Source organism: Penicilliopsis zonata, assembly GCF_001890105.1.
Source record: "Penicilliopsis zonata CBS 506.65 unplaced genomic scaffold ASPZOscaffold_14, whole genome shotgun sequence".
Lineage (NCBI taxonomy): Eukaryota > Fungi > Ascomycota > Eurotiomycetes > Eurotiales > Aspergillaceae > Penicilliopsis > Penicilliopsis zonata.
The window spans coordinates 517,232-533,937 of record NW_019208923.1 but is presented as its reverse complement, the minus strand read 5'-3'; the positions used below and the strand labels follow the sequence as shown (position 1 = coordinate 533,937).

Sequence of the window (16,706 nt, the reverse complement as noted above, 5' to 3'; positions counted from 1 at the left end):
CAGGCTGATCAGATGAGATGGGCATGTCTACGAGAACCTTTCTTAAACAAGCCCAGATGTTGAGGTATCGACAGAAATCCCGTTTTCAATTCACTCTTGGTGAGGTCACAATATACCGCCTTACCTAGGTAGGTAGGCTGATAACTGTATACATGAGAATATACATCTTCAATACATTGAATATGGTGCATGAAATAAAATGACCCGAACCGGTCAAAGGTCCAACACTCCAGGTGCTTCAGGAACCAGCTTATCGAGGTATTGTTACCACTTCGCCTCCTTAGTGTCGAGGAAAGCCTTCAGAATAGCAACGACCTTCTCCAGAGACTCAACCTCACGGTTAAAGGCCTCGTTGACCCTTTCGGGGTCAGACCCAAGCTTTGCATAGAAGTCCTTGCGATACGGGGTCGCAGACATGGCGGCGCTGAAGATAGGCTTGATGACGAAAGAGTGGTGAGGCTTCAGGGTCTTGCCATAGGCATCACGGAAGGAGACAGATAGCTCGGAGGCGGGGTCATTGATGTTGTGACGGAGGGCTTGAGCGGTGAAGTCAAGGCCACTAGATTAATCAAGCAATCGTTAGCAAATCCCTCCCAATAGTTGATAATCTACTTTCATGGTGCAATATATAGAAGATGGTGTCAAGGAAGATCATATGTTCATACCGAATAAGCCAGAGCAACCCCTCGGTAGCGGTGTGCTTCTTGGTCTTCAGTTCATTGCGAACAAGATCTTGAAGGGTCTCCGATTCAGCTGGGGCGGCGAGCTGTCTATCTCTGATTTTCTGCATAGACAAGTCAGAAAATTTGCTGTTTGATCGCAGTAAAAAAAGATGGTTTCACTTTAATGTTGTTGGTCAAATCAGAAATGACGGGCTTGAAAGCAACAGAGCCGAGGATGTCTGAAGCAGCCCAAGAAACGTTAATGATCAAATCATCGATTCACGTTCGAAGGCAAGGACATCATACCAAAAAGAGCAACCAGAGACTCGGCAGCCTCGAGGAACTCTGTCGTAGAGATAGCATTATGATTGGTAGCGTCGATAGGAACGTCCGCGAAGGACTTCTTCATAGAGTCGAACCAGGTTCCTCCGGGAGGGATAACAGCGGAAGCCATGACTGAATTAATAGAGAATAAGACGTCGAAGTGAGTAAGCACAAGAAACAAAAGGTTTTGGATACAGTAGACTAGCACTCGATAAAAGGAATCCAATGTCAGTTGAAGGTGGGCATAACTGATGAGCTGTCACCGCTGGTTGCGGGACACGCAAGCGGTCGGCCAATGGCGGATCTTTCTGCCCCTGAACCCCTCTAGAGGTGCAACCTGCAAACATCTCAAACAAACCAAATCAATACAGGTCAAGGGGCGGACCGTCGACGTCATCGCTTGAGGTTGCCATCTAGCTACAAGCTGCTGCCCCCTAACGCTGCAGGAGCAACACAGCAGGAGAACAGTTTGTTTTCTTTGATACTATAGAAAAACGGAGTGGTTGCAACGGGAGCTTTTATTCTGTGAGCGTTGCGAACCTTTTACAGGGTGTCATGAGTTCTCCACAGGGCTCTGATTCGCATGGTAATGGAAGACCAGAAGCGAATAGCAACAGCTGGTCGCAAGATGGTTATTGTGGGCTGGAAGAGGAGTCATATACTTCTCGGCGACTGGTATGATTGTTATACTATAGATGGACTTGGTCGTATTCCTGACGTTTTTTTGACAGCGCCATGCGTCAGCGCATCATCTTCACCTGACAAGCCGACGATTCTTTATAGGTCCAATCCCCGAAGGCTGGTTGCAAAACCACAGAAAGACATGGTATAAGTCTCGGTTGAGATTCAGGAATTATACCTCACGAACAATTACCTTCTCCGTGGACCCTGTGGCCACCCATTATAAACAAAATTCAGATCGGATTGCACCTCCTTCCTTGGATCCCCAGGCCGAATCAGACGACGAAGAAACCGAGTCAGAACAATCAAATGAGCCGCAGGATCAACTGGCTGTAGATTCGTCTTCACCACTACGAATGCTATCCCACGAGACGGTTGGATCTGCTCAAGAACATTCGCAACAGCCGTTCTCAGATGCAGCCGAGATCTCTGATAGCACTGAAATCCAGAACAATGACCCAAGAAACAATTCGCAAGAGGCTGCCTCGTCATACTTTACGGCTCGGGAGGGCACAAGTCCTGAGGAACAGCGAAGGAAAGACAAGACTAAAGGCAAGAACAACAGCTCAAGTATCCCTGAGCTTCCAGACCAAGGCCGCCCGAATTCGATAGCTTCAGTAAGTGAAGCCGACTCGTCTACCTTATTGCTAAGATCAAGCGCCCTGTCCAATACGAAGGGCAAGCCCACAACCTCGTCGACAGGTGCCCTGGCCCAACAAGAACCCCAGAGTGAAGATACCGCTGGAGAGTTTTCAGCAGGCAGTGGAGGTCGTGAGGAATGGGATATCTTGCAACCTCTGTCGAGCAGGGTGGCCAGGTTCAATCTAGATGACAACATCCTCGACAAGCAACAACGACTCCGTGCTAAAATGTCCAGAACGCATGATAATATATCCTCAAATCGGCCACACAAGCGAAAAGCACAGAAAGGGGCTATTGCAAAAGCAGAAAAGATGCTAGTTCGAGTCGAAGAGACCCCGCAGACCCATCTGCCCGACGACTACATGGAAAATGACAGCTTAAAAACGGAGACGCGAATTGTCGATAAGTGGCGCGAGTATCTTGTCGTATGCCGGAAGGGTTCGGATGAGCATACATCTTTCTGTCTTCAAATGTACAAGACACGCGTCATTCCAGAAGTACAAAAGCCCGGATCCAAGAAGAAACCATGCCACCAAGTCCATTTGGATCACAAAACGACCAGAGTAAATCTCTACTCTCCGCTCGACAAGACACTCGTACTATGGCGTCCTTCTGACCGAGGTACCAAGATCTACATTATACGACCACGGTCTGCTGCACATTCAGTTGAGTGGTACACTTTCATATGCCAGTGTCTTGGATGGCAGCGTCCGAAATCGCTTCCTATCAGCGTCCCCGATCTTGGAGTGTCCCTTGTTTTCAAAAACCCTTTTGAGAATTTGGAGCCTAACTCTTCTACTTCGACGGATCAAGATGGCGGAGCCGTTAAAGAAGAGCATTTTGCAGCTTCAGCGATTGTACGGGGCTGCATGAAGATGTTAGAGGGCCGATCAGAATGGGCAGATGTTTTGAAACGGTGGTCTAGGACTGAGAAAATGGGACTTGCTTGGAAGCGTTACGACAGGCTTGAATGGATTGTTGGTGTGAATGCAGAGAAAATTTACGGGTCGATAGCAATGCAAACATCTCATGAGCTCGAGCTACGACCCAGACAACACTACTCAACAGCTGTTCACGAGGAGAACACTAAAACGGAAGAGCCTTCCCCGATAGAAGGGTTTTTGATCCGTCTTACGTCTCAGAAAGGGGTACATCAGCGACTGAACAAGATGTTCTTCAAACGGTTATACTTCTTCACTCAAGATCATTACCTTTTGTTTTGCAGGCCTGCAAAGGCAATGCCACCGGCCCCTCCCAGATCTAGTCTCGACAACAACTCGGACGTACCTTCAGCCCAGAAAATTCTCGACACGATGCCTACCTCTTTCGACGTGGATCCATATACCATTGCCGATGGTGAAATCTCGTGGTTGGATAACGGGAATCAACAGCACGTTCAAGGTCATGACGAAGAAGCTTACGTTCAATTCAAGAGGAACATTCACAACACCAGCGAATCAGACGGTTTTATAGACCTCTGTCGAGTGCAAGAAGTGAGAACTGTGCGAAGAGGGAGCTGCTCTGCTGACCCGAACATGGACCAGGGACCAGATATTGAATTCCATCCGGAGCAGCGAGATACACCTCGGGAAGATGGATCCACGAACCAGTTTGATGATGAGAGAACCCTCGAGCTACTCTTGCACAATGGCCTTGTCGTTCGCCTGCAGGCATACAACTCTAGTACACGCGATGAGTGGATGAAACGACTAGACTCTCTCGTCAAGTATTGGAAGAAGCGCACTGTAGCAGACATCACCGAACTGAAAGCGGTCCGACAGCGCAACCTTGAGTCACTGGATATTGACGAAGAAATGGAGTCCTTTATGGGCCAGTTTGGAAGGAAATGGGAGGTCAAGAAGGCGGTGGCTTCTCCCCAGATACATAATATGTGCGCATTGTCTGGATGCAGAACGATCAAGGTAAAAACATCTATAGCTTCTTCTGTTATGGCCCACATTCCTTCTAACAATGGACAACTAGATGTCCGGCCAGCTGTACCGCAAACCCAAACGGCGCTCGACCTTTCGACGATGCCACCTGATTCTTACCGAGGGCAAATTACTTATTTACCACAGCGCCCTGCGAAAACGGAACGGCACCGAGATACCGTCCATCCATCAAGAACATGAGATGACAATCGATCTCCACGACTGTTATATCTACTCCGGGTTGCTGACGGATTCCGACCTTCTATATTCGAACCAAACGTTCGATAGCAACCACCCCGGACACCATGCTCTCCCGCGCGTGTATCTAGCGTCGGATGCCTATACCAGCAGCGACGAAGACACTGCCATCAGCTTTGTTATCTGGCAACCTCGGAGGAGGAACCTGTTTCGAGCCCCGGAGGTCGGAGAGGAGGGTCAGACCAAGAAAACATTGCGACAAGTATCCGCATTGGGTGTACATGGCCGAAGCATCGTCTTCAAGGCCCGAAGTCGTGTAGAAAAGGACCGATGGGTGCTGAGCATTGCATCCGAAATTGACCGGCTGCAGGAGGAGAAGCCTGAGGATATTCGCATCGTTGGTCCTTAATAAGAAACTACAGAGAGAATCGCTTGGTATATAGACGGAACTTTGAGAAACACGTAGTTTCGGGAGCTACAATCAATGTAAATAATTTTCAAACGTCTATATTATACCTAATCTGAGATTGAAACGACCATAGTACACCAAGATTAGAGTAGATATGGCTACGTGCCTAATCCCATTCGTAAGATTCTTTAATATACAGTCTATACAGGGATCTAAAATACAAGACATGAGATATACATAATAGCAGGCCATGAAGTGTTCTAGTTGAAAAAGGGACGCTCCGCTTTGACAGCCTCCTTGACCACCCGCTCCCTGACCTCATGTCGATAATCCGCCGCAAGCACACCATCCTCCGACTCGCCTTCCCAATCCGACCATCGTAACAGTCTCGCCCGCGGCCAGAGGACAGCCATCACCCGTCCGGTGATGAGACTAGCGCTGACAGGCCCGTACGTATTGCTGTCTATCGTTTTCTTCGGGTCCTCCACATCGCCCTCCAGCCAGACATGGTTGAACGGTACGATCTGCGACTCCTTCCTACAAGGTTCTCGCGTTGTGATTCGGTCTCCCGGTAACCCGACCACGCGCTTGAGAGCCATATGTCTAGGGTTGGCAGGTGATCTAGAAGAAAGATCAGCCAGTACTTTCCTTGAATAAACGGGTAGATGGCGTTTTTTTACCGAAAAGTCACTATCATCCCCCTCTCTAACCTCCGTTTCTTCTCCCAGGGTAATAGTGACCCCCCATTCGACCACATATTGACCAGGATTAGATCGCTCTTCGTGTGCATCTCCTCATAGTCTTCGTTCAAGTACGGGGTCATCGACTGCCCGCGCACCCACATTATCTGGTACCCATGCTCGGTGACAAACATCGCAATGGGTACCAGCGGGACCAGGAAGCGGAAGAAGAGCAGGGACCGGCGCATCGGGGGCGGGAGCGCGGTGTAGCGGGATCGGAAGCGCGAGAAGAAAGATGGTCTATTAGCGGCGGCGGCGGCGGCGGAGGAGGAGGAGGTAGATGTGGAAGTATGCGGTTTCGCAGCGGATTGGGATGGAACGGATTTTGTCTGCGCCATTATCGACGGGCGTGGTGGTCCTTCAGCTCGTGATTTGGCGGGATGGTGGTCGATTATCTTGTCGGCGTGAGGTGGATTTGAAGGTATTGCAAAGGGTTTTCTTTGGATTTGATGCACTTTCACAACATTATGATATTAGGGCAAATGAGCTATTGAAAACGAATAATTCTATAGAAACAATTGAAGTCTCTAGAAATCGAGGCTGTTGCAAGTTTGCTGGTCTGTCGGGATAATGCGCAGATCGCCGGAGCTTGATCCCTGTTAAGAATTGTTTGCATTGTTTGCATCTACATTACTATGTAGTATATATCAAGTTGCATCTCTAGTTGCTGCAAAGGTATACAACAGGTAGTCAATGTTAAGTGCAGGTGACTCATTGGAATTAAATAATAGAGTATCAGGTGTTGATATGAATATTTCTTATAAGGAAGCTATCCTGCCGATGGATTCTCGCGCAAGATCAAGCTCACGTGCTTTTCAACTGAATACAAACAGGAACAATTGTGATCTTCGAGAAGAACATAGGAACGCCTTTCTCGCTAACATTCTTGAATATGAAAGGCAAAATATAGCGCCGAAATTCAGGTCGTAGGAATTCAAAAGAAGAAGAAGAAGGATGACTGGTGTATTGGAAAATCTCTCTGAACTACCAGTCTTTCTGCAACAGGTTTTCTGAAGAGTGCGAGTCGTCCATGTCGAGAATACTGCTAGACTGCACACTGCGTACGTCGGCCGCAGAGGGAGCATTGTCAACCTCTACTGGTTCATCATCTAGCGTTTCGATGGGCTCATCCTCAGAATGGCCGACCTCCTCCCAATCATCTTCAATTTTCTTGTCCCCAATAACCTGTGGAGAGTCCCCCGAGTTGATCTTCATCTTCTTGTGTTTAGGTTGGGGCTCATAATCTGGCACAGGGTCCATGGTGGGCGGGTCGGGGAGTGTAGCTGCCAGGAGCTCCGGGGATGGCGAAGACTCGCCGTTGGTAGATTGTACGAGCGACTCATGGTCAAGTTGTGTAGGAGGGAAAAATTGGCTGTTGTTTTTTTTGCCTCCTGTCTCAGAACGAATTCTTTTCATAGCAACAAGAAATATGGGGAATAGGATATCACTCACGGAATGGTCTCTTCATATGCCCGTTCGTCCTTCCGCTCGAAGGTGCAGAAAATAATTCTCTCCAATTTTCCAACGTTGTTGGGCTCATCTAGAAACTTCCTAACCTCGTCGATGGCAGCTTCTGCAGCACCACGACTGGGGTATCCGTAGACGCCGGTGCTGATTGCCGCGAATGCGATGCTCTTCATCCCGTTTTCGACCGCCAACTCAAGACTGCGCCGATAACAACTCCTCAACAGGCTCTCGGGACGACGAATACCTCGAGAAACCTCTATTTGATAGATGGGACCCACGGTATGTATAATCCTCTTACAAGGAAGTCTGTAAGCAGCCGTGATCTTTGCATCTCCGGTTTCGCAACCGTCCAGTCCACGACATTCCCTCACTAGATCCGGGCCAGCTGCACGGTGAATGGCTCCATCCACGCCGCTGCCGCCCAACAAAGATTTGTTGGCCGCATTCACGATGCAGTCCACCTGCAGGTTGGTGATATCATGACGTATGTGGGAGATGATATCGTTGAAAGTCTGTGATGGAGTCGCGACTGGGAAGGCAGCCTGGTTCAAGCGCTTCAACTTGTAAAGCAACGAGACTGTCGGGATTTCAGAGAGAGGCAAGCACGTATACTCCATTCTTGTTTGGGGTAGTTTTAACTCGAAGTCAAAGAAATATAAAATATTCAAAGTAAGATAGGTCGAGTTGATAGATACTAACCAGCGGCAACCAGTCAGCAGAAGGCGAGCTTGTTAATTATTACCACGAGTCAGACCTAGGGCTATTTATGAAGAATATCATCCAAAGAGAAAAACGCTCCGCCAGGGCCAGGCAATGATGTCTGAACAACAAGGGCAGGAAAAGCGACTTGTCAGAGAGCGAGGAGAGCTCCCCTCCCCGCACACGTGATAACGTGTAGCTTGCTGCTTATCAACATATCATTGATCAGCGTCTTATCGGTCTAGAACTCGAAGCTTTATCGTCCAGTTTGATTTGACCAGAAGGGCGCTGTTGAAATCAACCTCATGCTTGAAGATAATACGAGGTCAAAGCCAATAGGAAGTATCGCCAGACTAGATGTAATAGTCTAGGTACTTGCCAATGAACCGCCCGTGAACAGTGTGGTTCTGTAGACCTTGTATCTGACGTAGCAACGGCAAAAGATAAAAACCATTGCCGGTGACTCAGCCGCGAAAAATTTACAAAAGCACCACCAGGTACTAGACGATAGTTTTTTCTTTCTCTTTTTGATTTCATACTATCCAGATAGGTGCTAGACAAAATGGCAATCGACATCCGACCAGCTACAAGCGACGATATCCCCCACGTCCACGCCATCTACAAGCACTATGTGCTCGAAACGGTGATGACATTCCAGCAGACCCCCCCACCTGTTGAATCGACGCTGTCCAAGTTCCAAGACATCACCTGGCGGGGACTTCCGTATCTAGTCGCCGTGGAGCAGGGAAAGGTGGTCGGGTATACGTACCTCTCTCCCTTCCGAGGCACGATGCTGTCGTACGCCCCGACAGTCGAGCTGTCTCTCTTCGTACATCGCGAGTACACCTCGAAGGGGGCAGGTAGCCGGCTGCTATCTTCGGTGCTGGCGATTGTCGATTCAGAGGAAGGCGTGGCGCATCTTGCACGGGAGCCTACCGGGCTGGTGGACTCTGCGCTGTCGGCTCCCGTACGGAACGTGATAGCTTGTATGGCGCTGAATACGGATGGCAAAGAGCGGGGCGAGGGACTGAGGAGATGGTATGAGGATCGGGGGTTCGAGGAACGAGGAAGGTTGAAGAACGTAGGATTCAAAAAGGGGAAATGGTTGGGAGAACTATCGAACTTTTTTTTTAAAAAAAAAGACTTGTAAAGGCTGACTGCTTATTCTCAGGATCGACACCGTTTACCTCCAATACACCTCGAAGAGCCAAAGTTTATGATACCTATAAATACCATGATTGACCTGCAGTGAGCTTCGAGTAGGAACTAAGCTTTCGATAGATATCCCACGGAGTCAGAATCCCTGGCAGGAAACGCCAGATGTCAGGTCATATTGTCAAAAAAAGAAAAATTAGTGAAACTGGCAAGGTGGCCGAGTGGTTATGGCGGCAGTCTGTTAGTGTCTGCCCAATCAAAAATCCGTATATCCCGTTACTAATAATCATACAGTAAGATCTGCTATCGAAAGATGCGTGGGTTCGAACCCCACCCTTGTCATTATCTTTTTTGCCTCAAGAGGCAGTACTCAGTAGGAAGTGAAGGGTTTCTTTTCTCTTCTTCATCTCTTTTTTTTTTATTTCTCATCATCTTGTTTTATTATTTACTCCGTATTGCTAGTTACTAAATATCAAATACCCCGTAATAATAATGTGGTTCAAGTCATGTTTTATTGGGACTATTGGCATGGTTCGCCTCGTTGCCTTGTTTTGCCTTGAGCAGCAATAAATACTAGTCATTATTGAACACAAATTCATATCATAATTCTAGGCATAGAGTTAACTCGATACTGCGGAATACTACTCCGTCTTGTACCACCTACCGCGTACAACTCCGTCTCTTATTGCGTGCTCTGCACGTAGGTACATACCCTGCTCCGCGGATATAGACGAACTATCTAATCTATTTGTACTACTACGCAGGGCATTCGGCCCAATGTGACCAGTGCAATGCAGCTGTCAAGGTGTCAAGGATGCGCATCCTTCACTCCACAGTCTATGGAGCAGTACTTGTTCCATAGTACTCGGTACGGAGTACATATGGAGTACGCGATAACCACAGATTCACTTCAGTCCACAGAGGTTCAGTCTGTACTTCCTGTACTCCGTATCTACTCCGTAGGTACCTAGGTATTCATCATATACTAATTTCTGCCCCACAAAAGAGAGATAGACACGAAGTACTCCGTACAGAGTAGTTATGTAGTAACTACCTAGTAGTTATACTACATATGCAGACAAGTCGATCACGGTATGCACGCTGCAAGGTCAGGGTATGCACACAGCCACCACCAGGAGCAAACCGTAGTCTGAACTAACCAACTTTATTACTCTAGCAGCGCAGAGTCGGAGTCCGAAGTACCGAGTTACCCAGGTAGTATATATTGAAGTACAAGGTAATCAGGTTACTATACGGAGTACCTCGAAATATTCCGTATGGAGGACACTGTATGTACTCCGTACTATGTATGTAGCACAAGCCGACAGCGCCAGCCCTTGCAGCAGGTGTCACTCGATCTGATCGAGGACCAACGGCAGATCTCGGTCTAGCCGTTAGCTTGATGCAACTACCGAGACTAAGAAGGGATTCAGTATTTACTAGTATTTTCTGTACTCTGTACGGAGTATTTAGTATGAGGTACTATTAACAGGGTAAGGTACCTAGGTAACAAAGTTAACGGGATTGAACTGTTGGATTGGTAAACGGAGAAGGACTCCGAGTCCATACCTCACTAACCACCGGTACGGATGACCCGTTATGTAGAGGACTACGCTTTAGTTGACCTCGTTAGCGACGTGGCTACCTATTAACGATGCTTGCTGTTGCTTTTCCTTGATGAGACAGGGCTCGTGCTAATCCGGCGGGGCAGAAACCTGGTCTTTGCTGGACTTACCGAACCGGAATTTGTCACCTTCTCCAGTCCGATAGAAGCGAGCGGTTTATTTTGTAATTATTTAACTAGTAGAACCGAGGAGAGGCTTGATCACTGACTCCACAACAATGACTATTGATGCCCGATACAAGATCGTATGATGGTGGAATCACTTCTTGTACGGAGTACTCCGTAGACAATGGTCAACTAGTTACCAAAGTTAGTTAATTAATTAGTTAGTTAGTAACTACTATCTACCTAGGTAGATAGTAGTATGTACTAGTAGTACATTCTATAATTACTCGCAGACTAGTTACTGACCTACTAAACAGCTACTCGTATCCCAACAAATAATTAATAGGAGGTTGAGCCGATCAGTACGGAGAAATTGTAGGGGAGCAGCCAGCTGGAATCGTCGTCGCGCGGCGCCGCTCCTGAGAGACGGCAGGGCTCGCCGCTCATCTCACCGCAATGTGACGATCGGCTTTGGTCCCATTAATGCGCCCTAGATTCGTGGATGGGTGCTGATCGATCGTCGGGGGGACTGCACCGGATCGAGATCTTGCATTTCTAGCGGATCTCGCCTTATGACAGTACTGTATACAGAATTGCCCATAATTGTCATAATAAATGTCCACAATAAATGTACAGAATAGAAGCGCCTGCCTAGCAATAGAGTAAGTGACCTGGTGCTGTTAATTACTAAGGTAGGGAGTAAGGTACCTACCAAGGGAGTAGGTTAGGTAGGTAGTACCCGTAACCATACCCGTAAATACAAGTAATATATATAGTCTGCGTATTTATAAGAACCCAATACGTATTCATACTCGTTTCGAGCTACCTGTTCCACGGTTCGCTCACCCGCTTTTTTTGAGCTTCGCTGTTCGCTCGCCGTTCATTGTTCAATGAAAGCCATGCCGCCATGGAGCCCGACAAACGGGTCACCGCGGACTAGCTGACTGGTTCCAGCTGAGATCGGATCGAGAGCGGGCCGGCATGAGCCTGAGTACGGAGTCCTAGATGGTGAGTTAGCTAACTACTACTCCGGTAGTTACGGAGTAACTAGTTAGTTGCTACTAACTAGGTAAATACTATCTATGTACCATACTCTGTACTCACTAACTTGAGATAAGCTAGCTCTCCCTTCTAGTAAAGAGTTTAGTTACCCCTATTTATCTTGGTACACGTGTGCTATACGCTGAAGAAGTTTGTTTGCGCGCCTTTATGTCCAAGCGCGGCTAGAATAGGCCTAGCGCGAGGCCCAAGAGACAAGTCGATCTACAACGGAATACATGGTAGGTACCGGTCACTAGTTAACTACCTAGTACCTAAGGCCCAGAGTACGACATAATAAGATGGGTGTAATCCGTAGTATGTACGGAGTAGTGGTCATGTAGTTATAGGACAAGAGGGCATGAGGTCGTGGATGTTACTCAATCCGGCAGGCAAGGCATGGGGGTTGTGGAATACTCATGTACTCCATAGTACTCCGTACTGTGGGTATCCCTAAATTCTTCCACATAGGTACTAGGTACCTTACCTATACTACATACCTAGTACCTTAGTACCTATTACAGAATTCTCATTACGGAGTACGTAGTAGTAGTACCTACCAGGTAGCATGCTAGTCCCTGCGCCGGCAACCACACCTAAATTAGTAGCCTAGCACTACTGAACTATATACCAAATGGTTTTCAGCTGCAGTATCTTATAATGTCTTATTCAGTTGCCACCACTAACTACTACTAGACTCTACTCCGTAGAGGAGTGTAGAAGTCAGTGTAGTACTTTCAGTACAGCGATGTTCTAGAACGCCCGAAGAAGCGAAAAATACCACTTCTCATTACACAGCCAGCCACCCACCCTGGTCCCTGGTTCAGGTCTTACGTGTCACAGCTGTAGGTACTCCGTAGGTACCTAAGTACTCCGTACTTGCCCTCCTGTAAGGGAGGTAAGTTCCCTATCCAACCCAAGGTACTACCCAAGGTACCGTACCATCCGTCACTGGTACTCCTGGCTAAGGTACTGTACCTAGTTGGTTACTAGGTACTGTGTACCGGGGTAGGTACCTGGTACCATAAGTAAGGTACCTACTTACCATAGTTAAATAGCATCTAGTAGCAGGTATGTACCAACTTATGCTGATGCCTGTTAATTACCTAGGTAGTAGAGCACTACTACATACCTAAGGTAGGTAGTGCTACACAGGTATTGTGCTGTACAGAGTACTCCGTACACTTACAGTTAACGACTCGTGTCAGATCTCGCATCGTGCCCGATCTGCGATCGAGATGCGATCGAGATTCAACCGTCAGATCGACTACTTTATCACTTCTACCTTACATGACTAGTCAATGTAGACTTATTCTCTATGTCCCCATGCATCTGTAATCCTTGCTTGATTTTTTGGGGGGGCAGATTTTCTTTTTTTTGTTCATGGTATTTACTTCGTACTTCCTTGTACGGAGTACGATGGACAGGACCGTCGCCACGGTGGCGTCACCATGAGCTGTTGACCACAGAACTATGTTTTTTTTTTTTTATTATACAACTGTCATACATTTGGTATACTAAGTTACCTAGGTATCAATGTTCATGTACATATATCACTATGCTTCGCTTATACCAAATTCAAGGCTGATCGTATGATCCACTGAACGAACCACTTGATATCCACAACCGCCACTTGGAACAAGACTTGACACTGGTCTGATGCTGTCACCCGAAATGAAATGCGCACTGACGTTGAGAGGCATGTGTGCTATGACCGGTGGGCGTTTCTTCAAAGTTCAAACCCTCCCAGGACATATCGGTTCCACGGATGGACAAAAGTGGGGTGGTACGGAATATATCTCAGTCACAGGATAGAGAGAGGGGAGGGAAAAGAAAGAAAAGTGACTGACTAAATGGAATGCCAGAGTAGCCCAGGAAGGAAGAAAAAAAAAAGAAGAAAAAAGGCAAATCGGTTCAAACAAAATGAAACCATATCACATACACAAACCGGGAGTCTATTTTGGATACCATAACATTCTCGAAGCACAAGGGGTATTGAAAAGATCCACCAGAATTGGGGGAAAATGGGAAAAAGGGAATTCAACAATAAGATGGAAGAAAGAAGGGGGGCACATGGATCGCGCAGATGAACTTAGATGGAAAAATGATGTCCGCCAAGATGGATCAAAAACGACGATCGAAGAGCATCAAAATTTAATGATCAGACATGTAAAACCAGAGGAAAAGAGCAAAACAAAAAAAGAACACACTTCTAATTCTTGTAGCCCTTTCTTTTTCAACGCCGGGTATCACCTTTAAAGAGCAAGACGAGAAAAATGCATACATGCAGGAACTTGGGGAATCAACGGCCGTTCGCCGACGTCGAGTCGAGCGTAGTTTTGGGTTTAAGATTCGAGCCCAGCGCGGATGCTTTGTTAGCGCCCATTTTGCGCGTTAATTTGGCATAGTGTAGCCCACAGGCGTTGCACAAGGTTCGTGCGCCGTCGGGCCCACGGCGCCATTCCGGGGTTTCAGCGCGGTTGCAGCTATGACAACGGCCAGGAGGGGCGGCTTTCTGTTCAGAAGTAAGTAGCCGTTAATGTTTATTTGGGGGGGGGGGTGAAAAAAAAAGGAAAGAGTAGAAACGTACCCCTCGCCGCTTCTTGGTGTCAGCACCCGCAAAGCCACCACCACCACCCTTGTACTCCTCCTGGTACATGCCCATGTGCTCATCCTCGCGCAGCCCGGGCTTGAAGACCTTTCGTTGTGCCATCTGCTCTGCCAAAGCATGCTCCTGGTTAATAATCGCCGTGCGGATGCGGATCAAAGCGTCTTGGTTGCGCCGTTGCATGTTGAGCATTTCGTCAACCTCGTTGAGAGACGGGAGTGACCCTAGAATGGGTCCGGACCGCTGGGTTTGATGTGCCCTCGTTGCGTAGTGACGCGAGAAATCAAGGGTCCGAGAGCTCATTTCCGTAATCTAAACTCGTCAGCACGGGGCCAAGAATAAAATTCTGAAAAGAAGTGGGAAAAAAAGGGGGAAAGGGAAGATGAAGGGTGGAGGTAAAAGGCAAGACATACCTCGTTGAGAGAGGTTTCCACATCGTAGATTTCCAGGTGTCGTTTGACAGAATCGCTGTTGGGTTGCGCGGCGATGTTGGGAGGACCAGCCGGACCGGCCAAACCTGCTTTGTGCTGCTCCTCTGGACGCGCCGGGTCTGTGGGTCCGGGTTTCCAGTGGGAAGGCGTGTACTGACGGTTGTCGTAGGGGGCAGCGGGTGGATAGGCGGGAGCACTGCTGGGCGGTTGCTGGAAGGAGAAATTTTGGGAAAAGGGGTATCCGCTGGGCGAGGCGACGCTGCCGGCAGACGGAGGAGCGCTGTAATCATAGCTGTTGGAGGCCTGCGAGCCGGTGATCGAGGTAATGGCTGTCTTCATGCTCTGGGTGGGCGATTTGCCAGAGCCGTGGGAGACGAGTGAGGCATTCCGCGAATCTTGAGTGTTGATCGACGTGAGGCTTGAGCGCGAGGCATCCGGTGGGAGCGGCGTTGACTGATTATTCTGATGGAAAAATGGTGGGGTGGAGGAGTTGCCGTTGGCGGAGAAGGGGTTGGGCGGGCCAGAAGGCCCTTCGGTCCCCGGACGGCTGATCAGGTTGGAAGATAGCGAGGGAGGTGCGTGATGGGAGGGTGGTTGAGACTGCGGCGCCGACGTCGGTGGCCCAGGATAGGGCAGGTTGTCATTTCCCAGAGCCTCGTGAATCGATGGTAGCGATTGCCGCTGCGGTTGCGCATTCTGCTGTTGTTGTTTCTCTTTCTCATCCTCCACCAGTCGACGGGCGTGGGAATCAGGTGGTGAGAAATAACCGGGCTGATGTCCTACACTTGATGAGGGTGGGTAAGTGTAAGGCACTTGTTGACCGGGATACATGGTGGTCGGGCTGATGAGAGGCGTGGGAGAGGCGCTTGCGCCCGCGGTGACGGGATTCTGAGGGTAACCTGACCCGTCTTTTCCCAGAAACGCGATCGAGGGGAGGTGGTCCCTAACAAAACAAGAATAGCATGGTCAGCGCGACGATCCAGAATCACACACACACCCTCTCTCTCTGTGTATATGTGTGTGTATGTATTTCCACGAACCTGTGTCTGGGTCCAGCTTCCAAGGACCCCATCACGCCAATGACTTCAGCAGAGTCGTACTTGTCCTTGTGTCCGCAACGTCATCCACACCGGTATATTGATCGGCCAGTTGTAGAATCCCTGGAGTTTCAAATCCAAAGAGAAGGGGCGGGGGAAGAGGGGGAAATGGCTCAGCGACGTGATGGCGTTTCTGTCGGTGGAGGTCGTGGAAAACGGGCGGGGCCTGCGACACCGGGAAATAGTCGGAAAACCCTTGACACTTCGAAGGGTGTGTATTTGTGTTTAAAAGAAACGTGAGAGGGGGGTGGAAGAGAGCAAGCAGGGGGAAGAGACAGCTGCTCAGAAAGGATCTCAGAAGTGTGTCAACTGCGCGGTGCTATTTGCCGAAGATCTCGGGAGGGGGGTGGTGGGTGGGTAAAAAAAAGGCGTTAAGACTGGGTCAAGCAAGCGGATTCCCCAAGATCGCGATCCCAGGCAATTCGCGAATAGTTTGCTACAGGCAGACAACACGACACACAACAGACAGATCAGATCGGAGCGTTGTCCTGGCTGCGTTTCGGATGATGATCACCTGCTTGAGGGTAACGCTTGCACAGGGGGGGTGGAGGAGGAGAGGGGAACCCAGCGAGGAGTGAGGGTTTCCAGGACACAAGACAACCGACCACGACAGCAGGGTCGAAAAGGGAAAAAAAAGGGAAAGTAAAAGGAAAAAAAAAGCCCCCAAAGTTTCTGCAGGTCTGCGGCAAAAGCGCCGTTCTCTATTTCCTTCCCTTGTCTGTGATTCGAATTGGCGACGGCCTGAGTTGCGGGCGGGAGAAGAGGGGCCGAGCGGCACGACCAAGCAAGGGATAGGAATGGATAGATATGCCGCGTGGATGATGGAAGCTGAAGGGGAGGGCGACCGTTGATAGGAGAAGAGAGGGGAGGGAGGTGTGTGAGAGAGTAAGGTAGT

The 16,706-nt window shown here is 48.7% G+C and overlaps 6 protein-coding genes and 1 non-coding gene across 7 annotated transcripts; 3 read left to right on the top strand and 4 right to left on the bottom strand.

The window, feature by feature from the left end:
- Positions 1-61: 61 nt before the first annotated feature.
- ASPZODRAFT_121745 (hypothetical protein) lies at positions 62-1,155 on the bottom strand. The gene is made up of 4 exons (XM_022721302.1): positions 969-1,155; positions 843-901; positions 666-784; positions 62-559 (listed from the first exon to the last, which is right to left on the bottom strand). The coding sequence occupies exons 1-4, from the start codon at positions 1,114-1,116 to the stop codon at positions 265-267; spliced, it is 621 nt and encodes a 206-aa protein (XP_022578908.1). The 5' UTR covers positions 1,117-1,155; the 3' UTR covers positions 62-264.
- A 386-nt stretch (positions 1,156-1,541) lies between these two features.
- ASPZODRAFT_72002 (hypothetical protein) lies at positions 1,542-4,847 on the top strand (the record flags this gene model as incomplete). The annotated part of the gene is made up of 3 exons (XM_022729799.1): positions 1,542-1,661; positions 1,718-4,231; positions 4,293-4,847. The coding sequence occupies 3 exons, from the start codon at positions 1,542-1,544 to the stop codon at positions 4,845-4,847; spliced, it is 3,189 nt and encodes a 1,062-aa protein (XP_022578907.1).
- A 269-nt stretch (positions 4,848-5,116) lies between these two features.
- ASPZODRAFT_53034 (hypothetical protein) lies at positions 5,117-5,745 on the bottom strand (the record flags this gene model as incomplete). Its single annotated transcript, XM_022728451.1, has 2 exons — positions 5,117-5,468; positions 5,528-5,745. Coding segments are annotated over 2 exons (570 nt in total), but the record flags the coding sequence as incomplete, so codon positions are not given.
- Positions 5,746-6,289: 544 nt separating this feature from the next.
- Positions 6,290-7,925, bottom strand: ASPZODRAFT_121738 (hypothetical protein). The gene is made up of 2 exons (XM_022721301.1): positions 7,040-7,925; positions 6,290-6,959 (listed from the first exon to the last, which is right to left on the bottom strand). Exons 1-2 carry the CDS (start codon positions 7,669-7,671, stop codon positions 6,572-6,574), a joined length of 1,020 nt encoding a protein of 339 aa, XP_022578905.1. The 5' UTR covers positions 7,672-7,925; the 3' UTR covers positions 6,290-6,571.
- Positions 7,926-8,176: 251 nt separating this feature from the next.
- ASPZODRAFT_135217 (hypothetical protein) lies at positions 8,177-9,043 on the top strand. The gene is made up of 2 exons (XM_022723728.1): positions 8,177-8,857; positions 8,925-9,043. The coding sequence occupies exons 1-2, from the start codon at positions 8,316-8,318 to the stop codon at positions 8,971-8,973; spliced, it is 591 nt and encodes a 196-aa protein (XP_022578904.1). The 5' UTR covers positions 8,177-8,315; the 3' UTR covers positions 8,974-9,043.
- A 72-nt stretch (positions 9,044-9,115) lies between these two features.
- ASPZODRAFT_t118 lies at positions 9,116-9,250 on the top strand. Its single transcript has one exon. It is a non-coding gene; the product is annotated as a tRNA-Asn (tRNA).
- Positions 9,251-13,977: 4,727 nt separating this feature from the next.
- ASPZODRAFT_144959 (hypothetical protein) lies at positions 13,978-15,786 on the bottom strand (the record flags this gene model as incomplete). The annotated part of the gene is made up of 5 exons (XM_022725061.1): positions 13,978-14,190; positions 14,266-14,595; positions 14,697-15,657; positions 15,712-15,720; positions 15,755-15,786. The coding sequence occupies 5 exons, from the start codon at positions 15,784-15,786 to the stop codon at positions 13,978-13,980; spliced, it is 1,545 nt and encodes a 514-aa protein (XP_022578903.1).
- Positions 15,787-16,706: the final 920 nt, after the last annotated feature.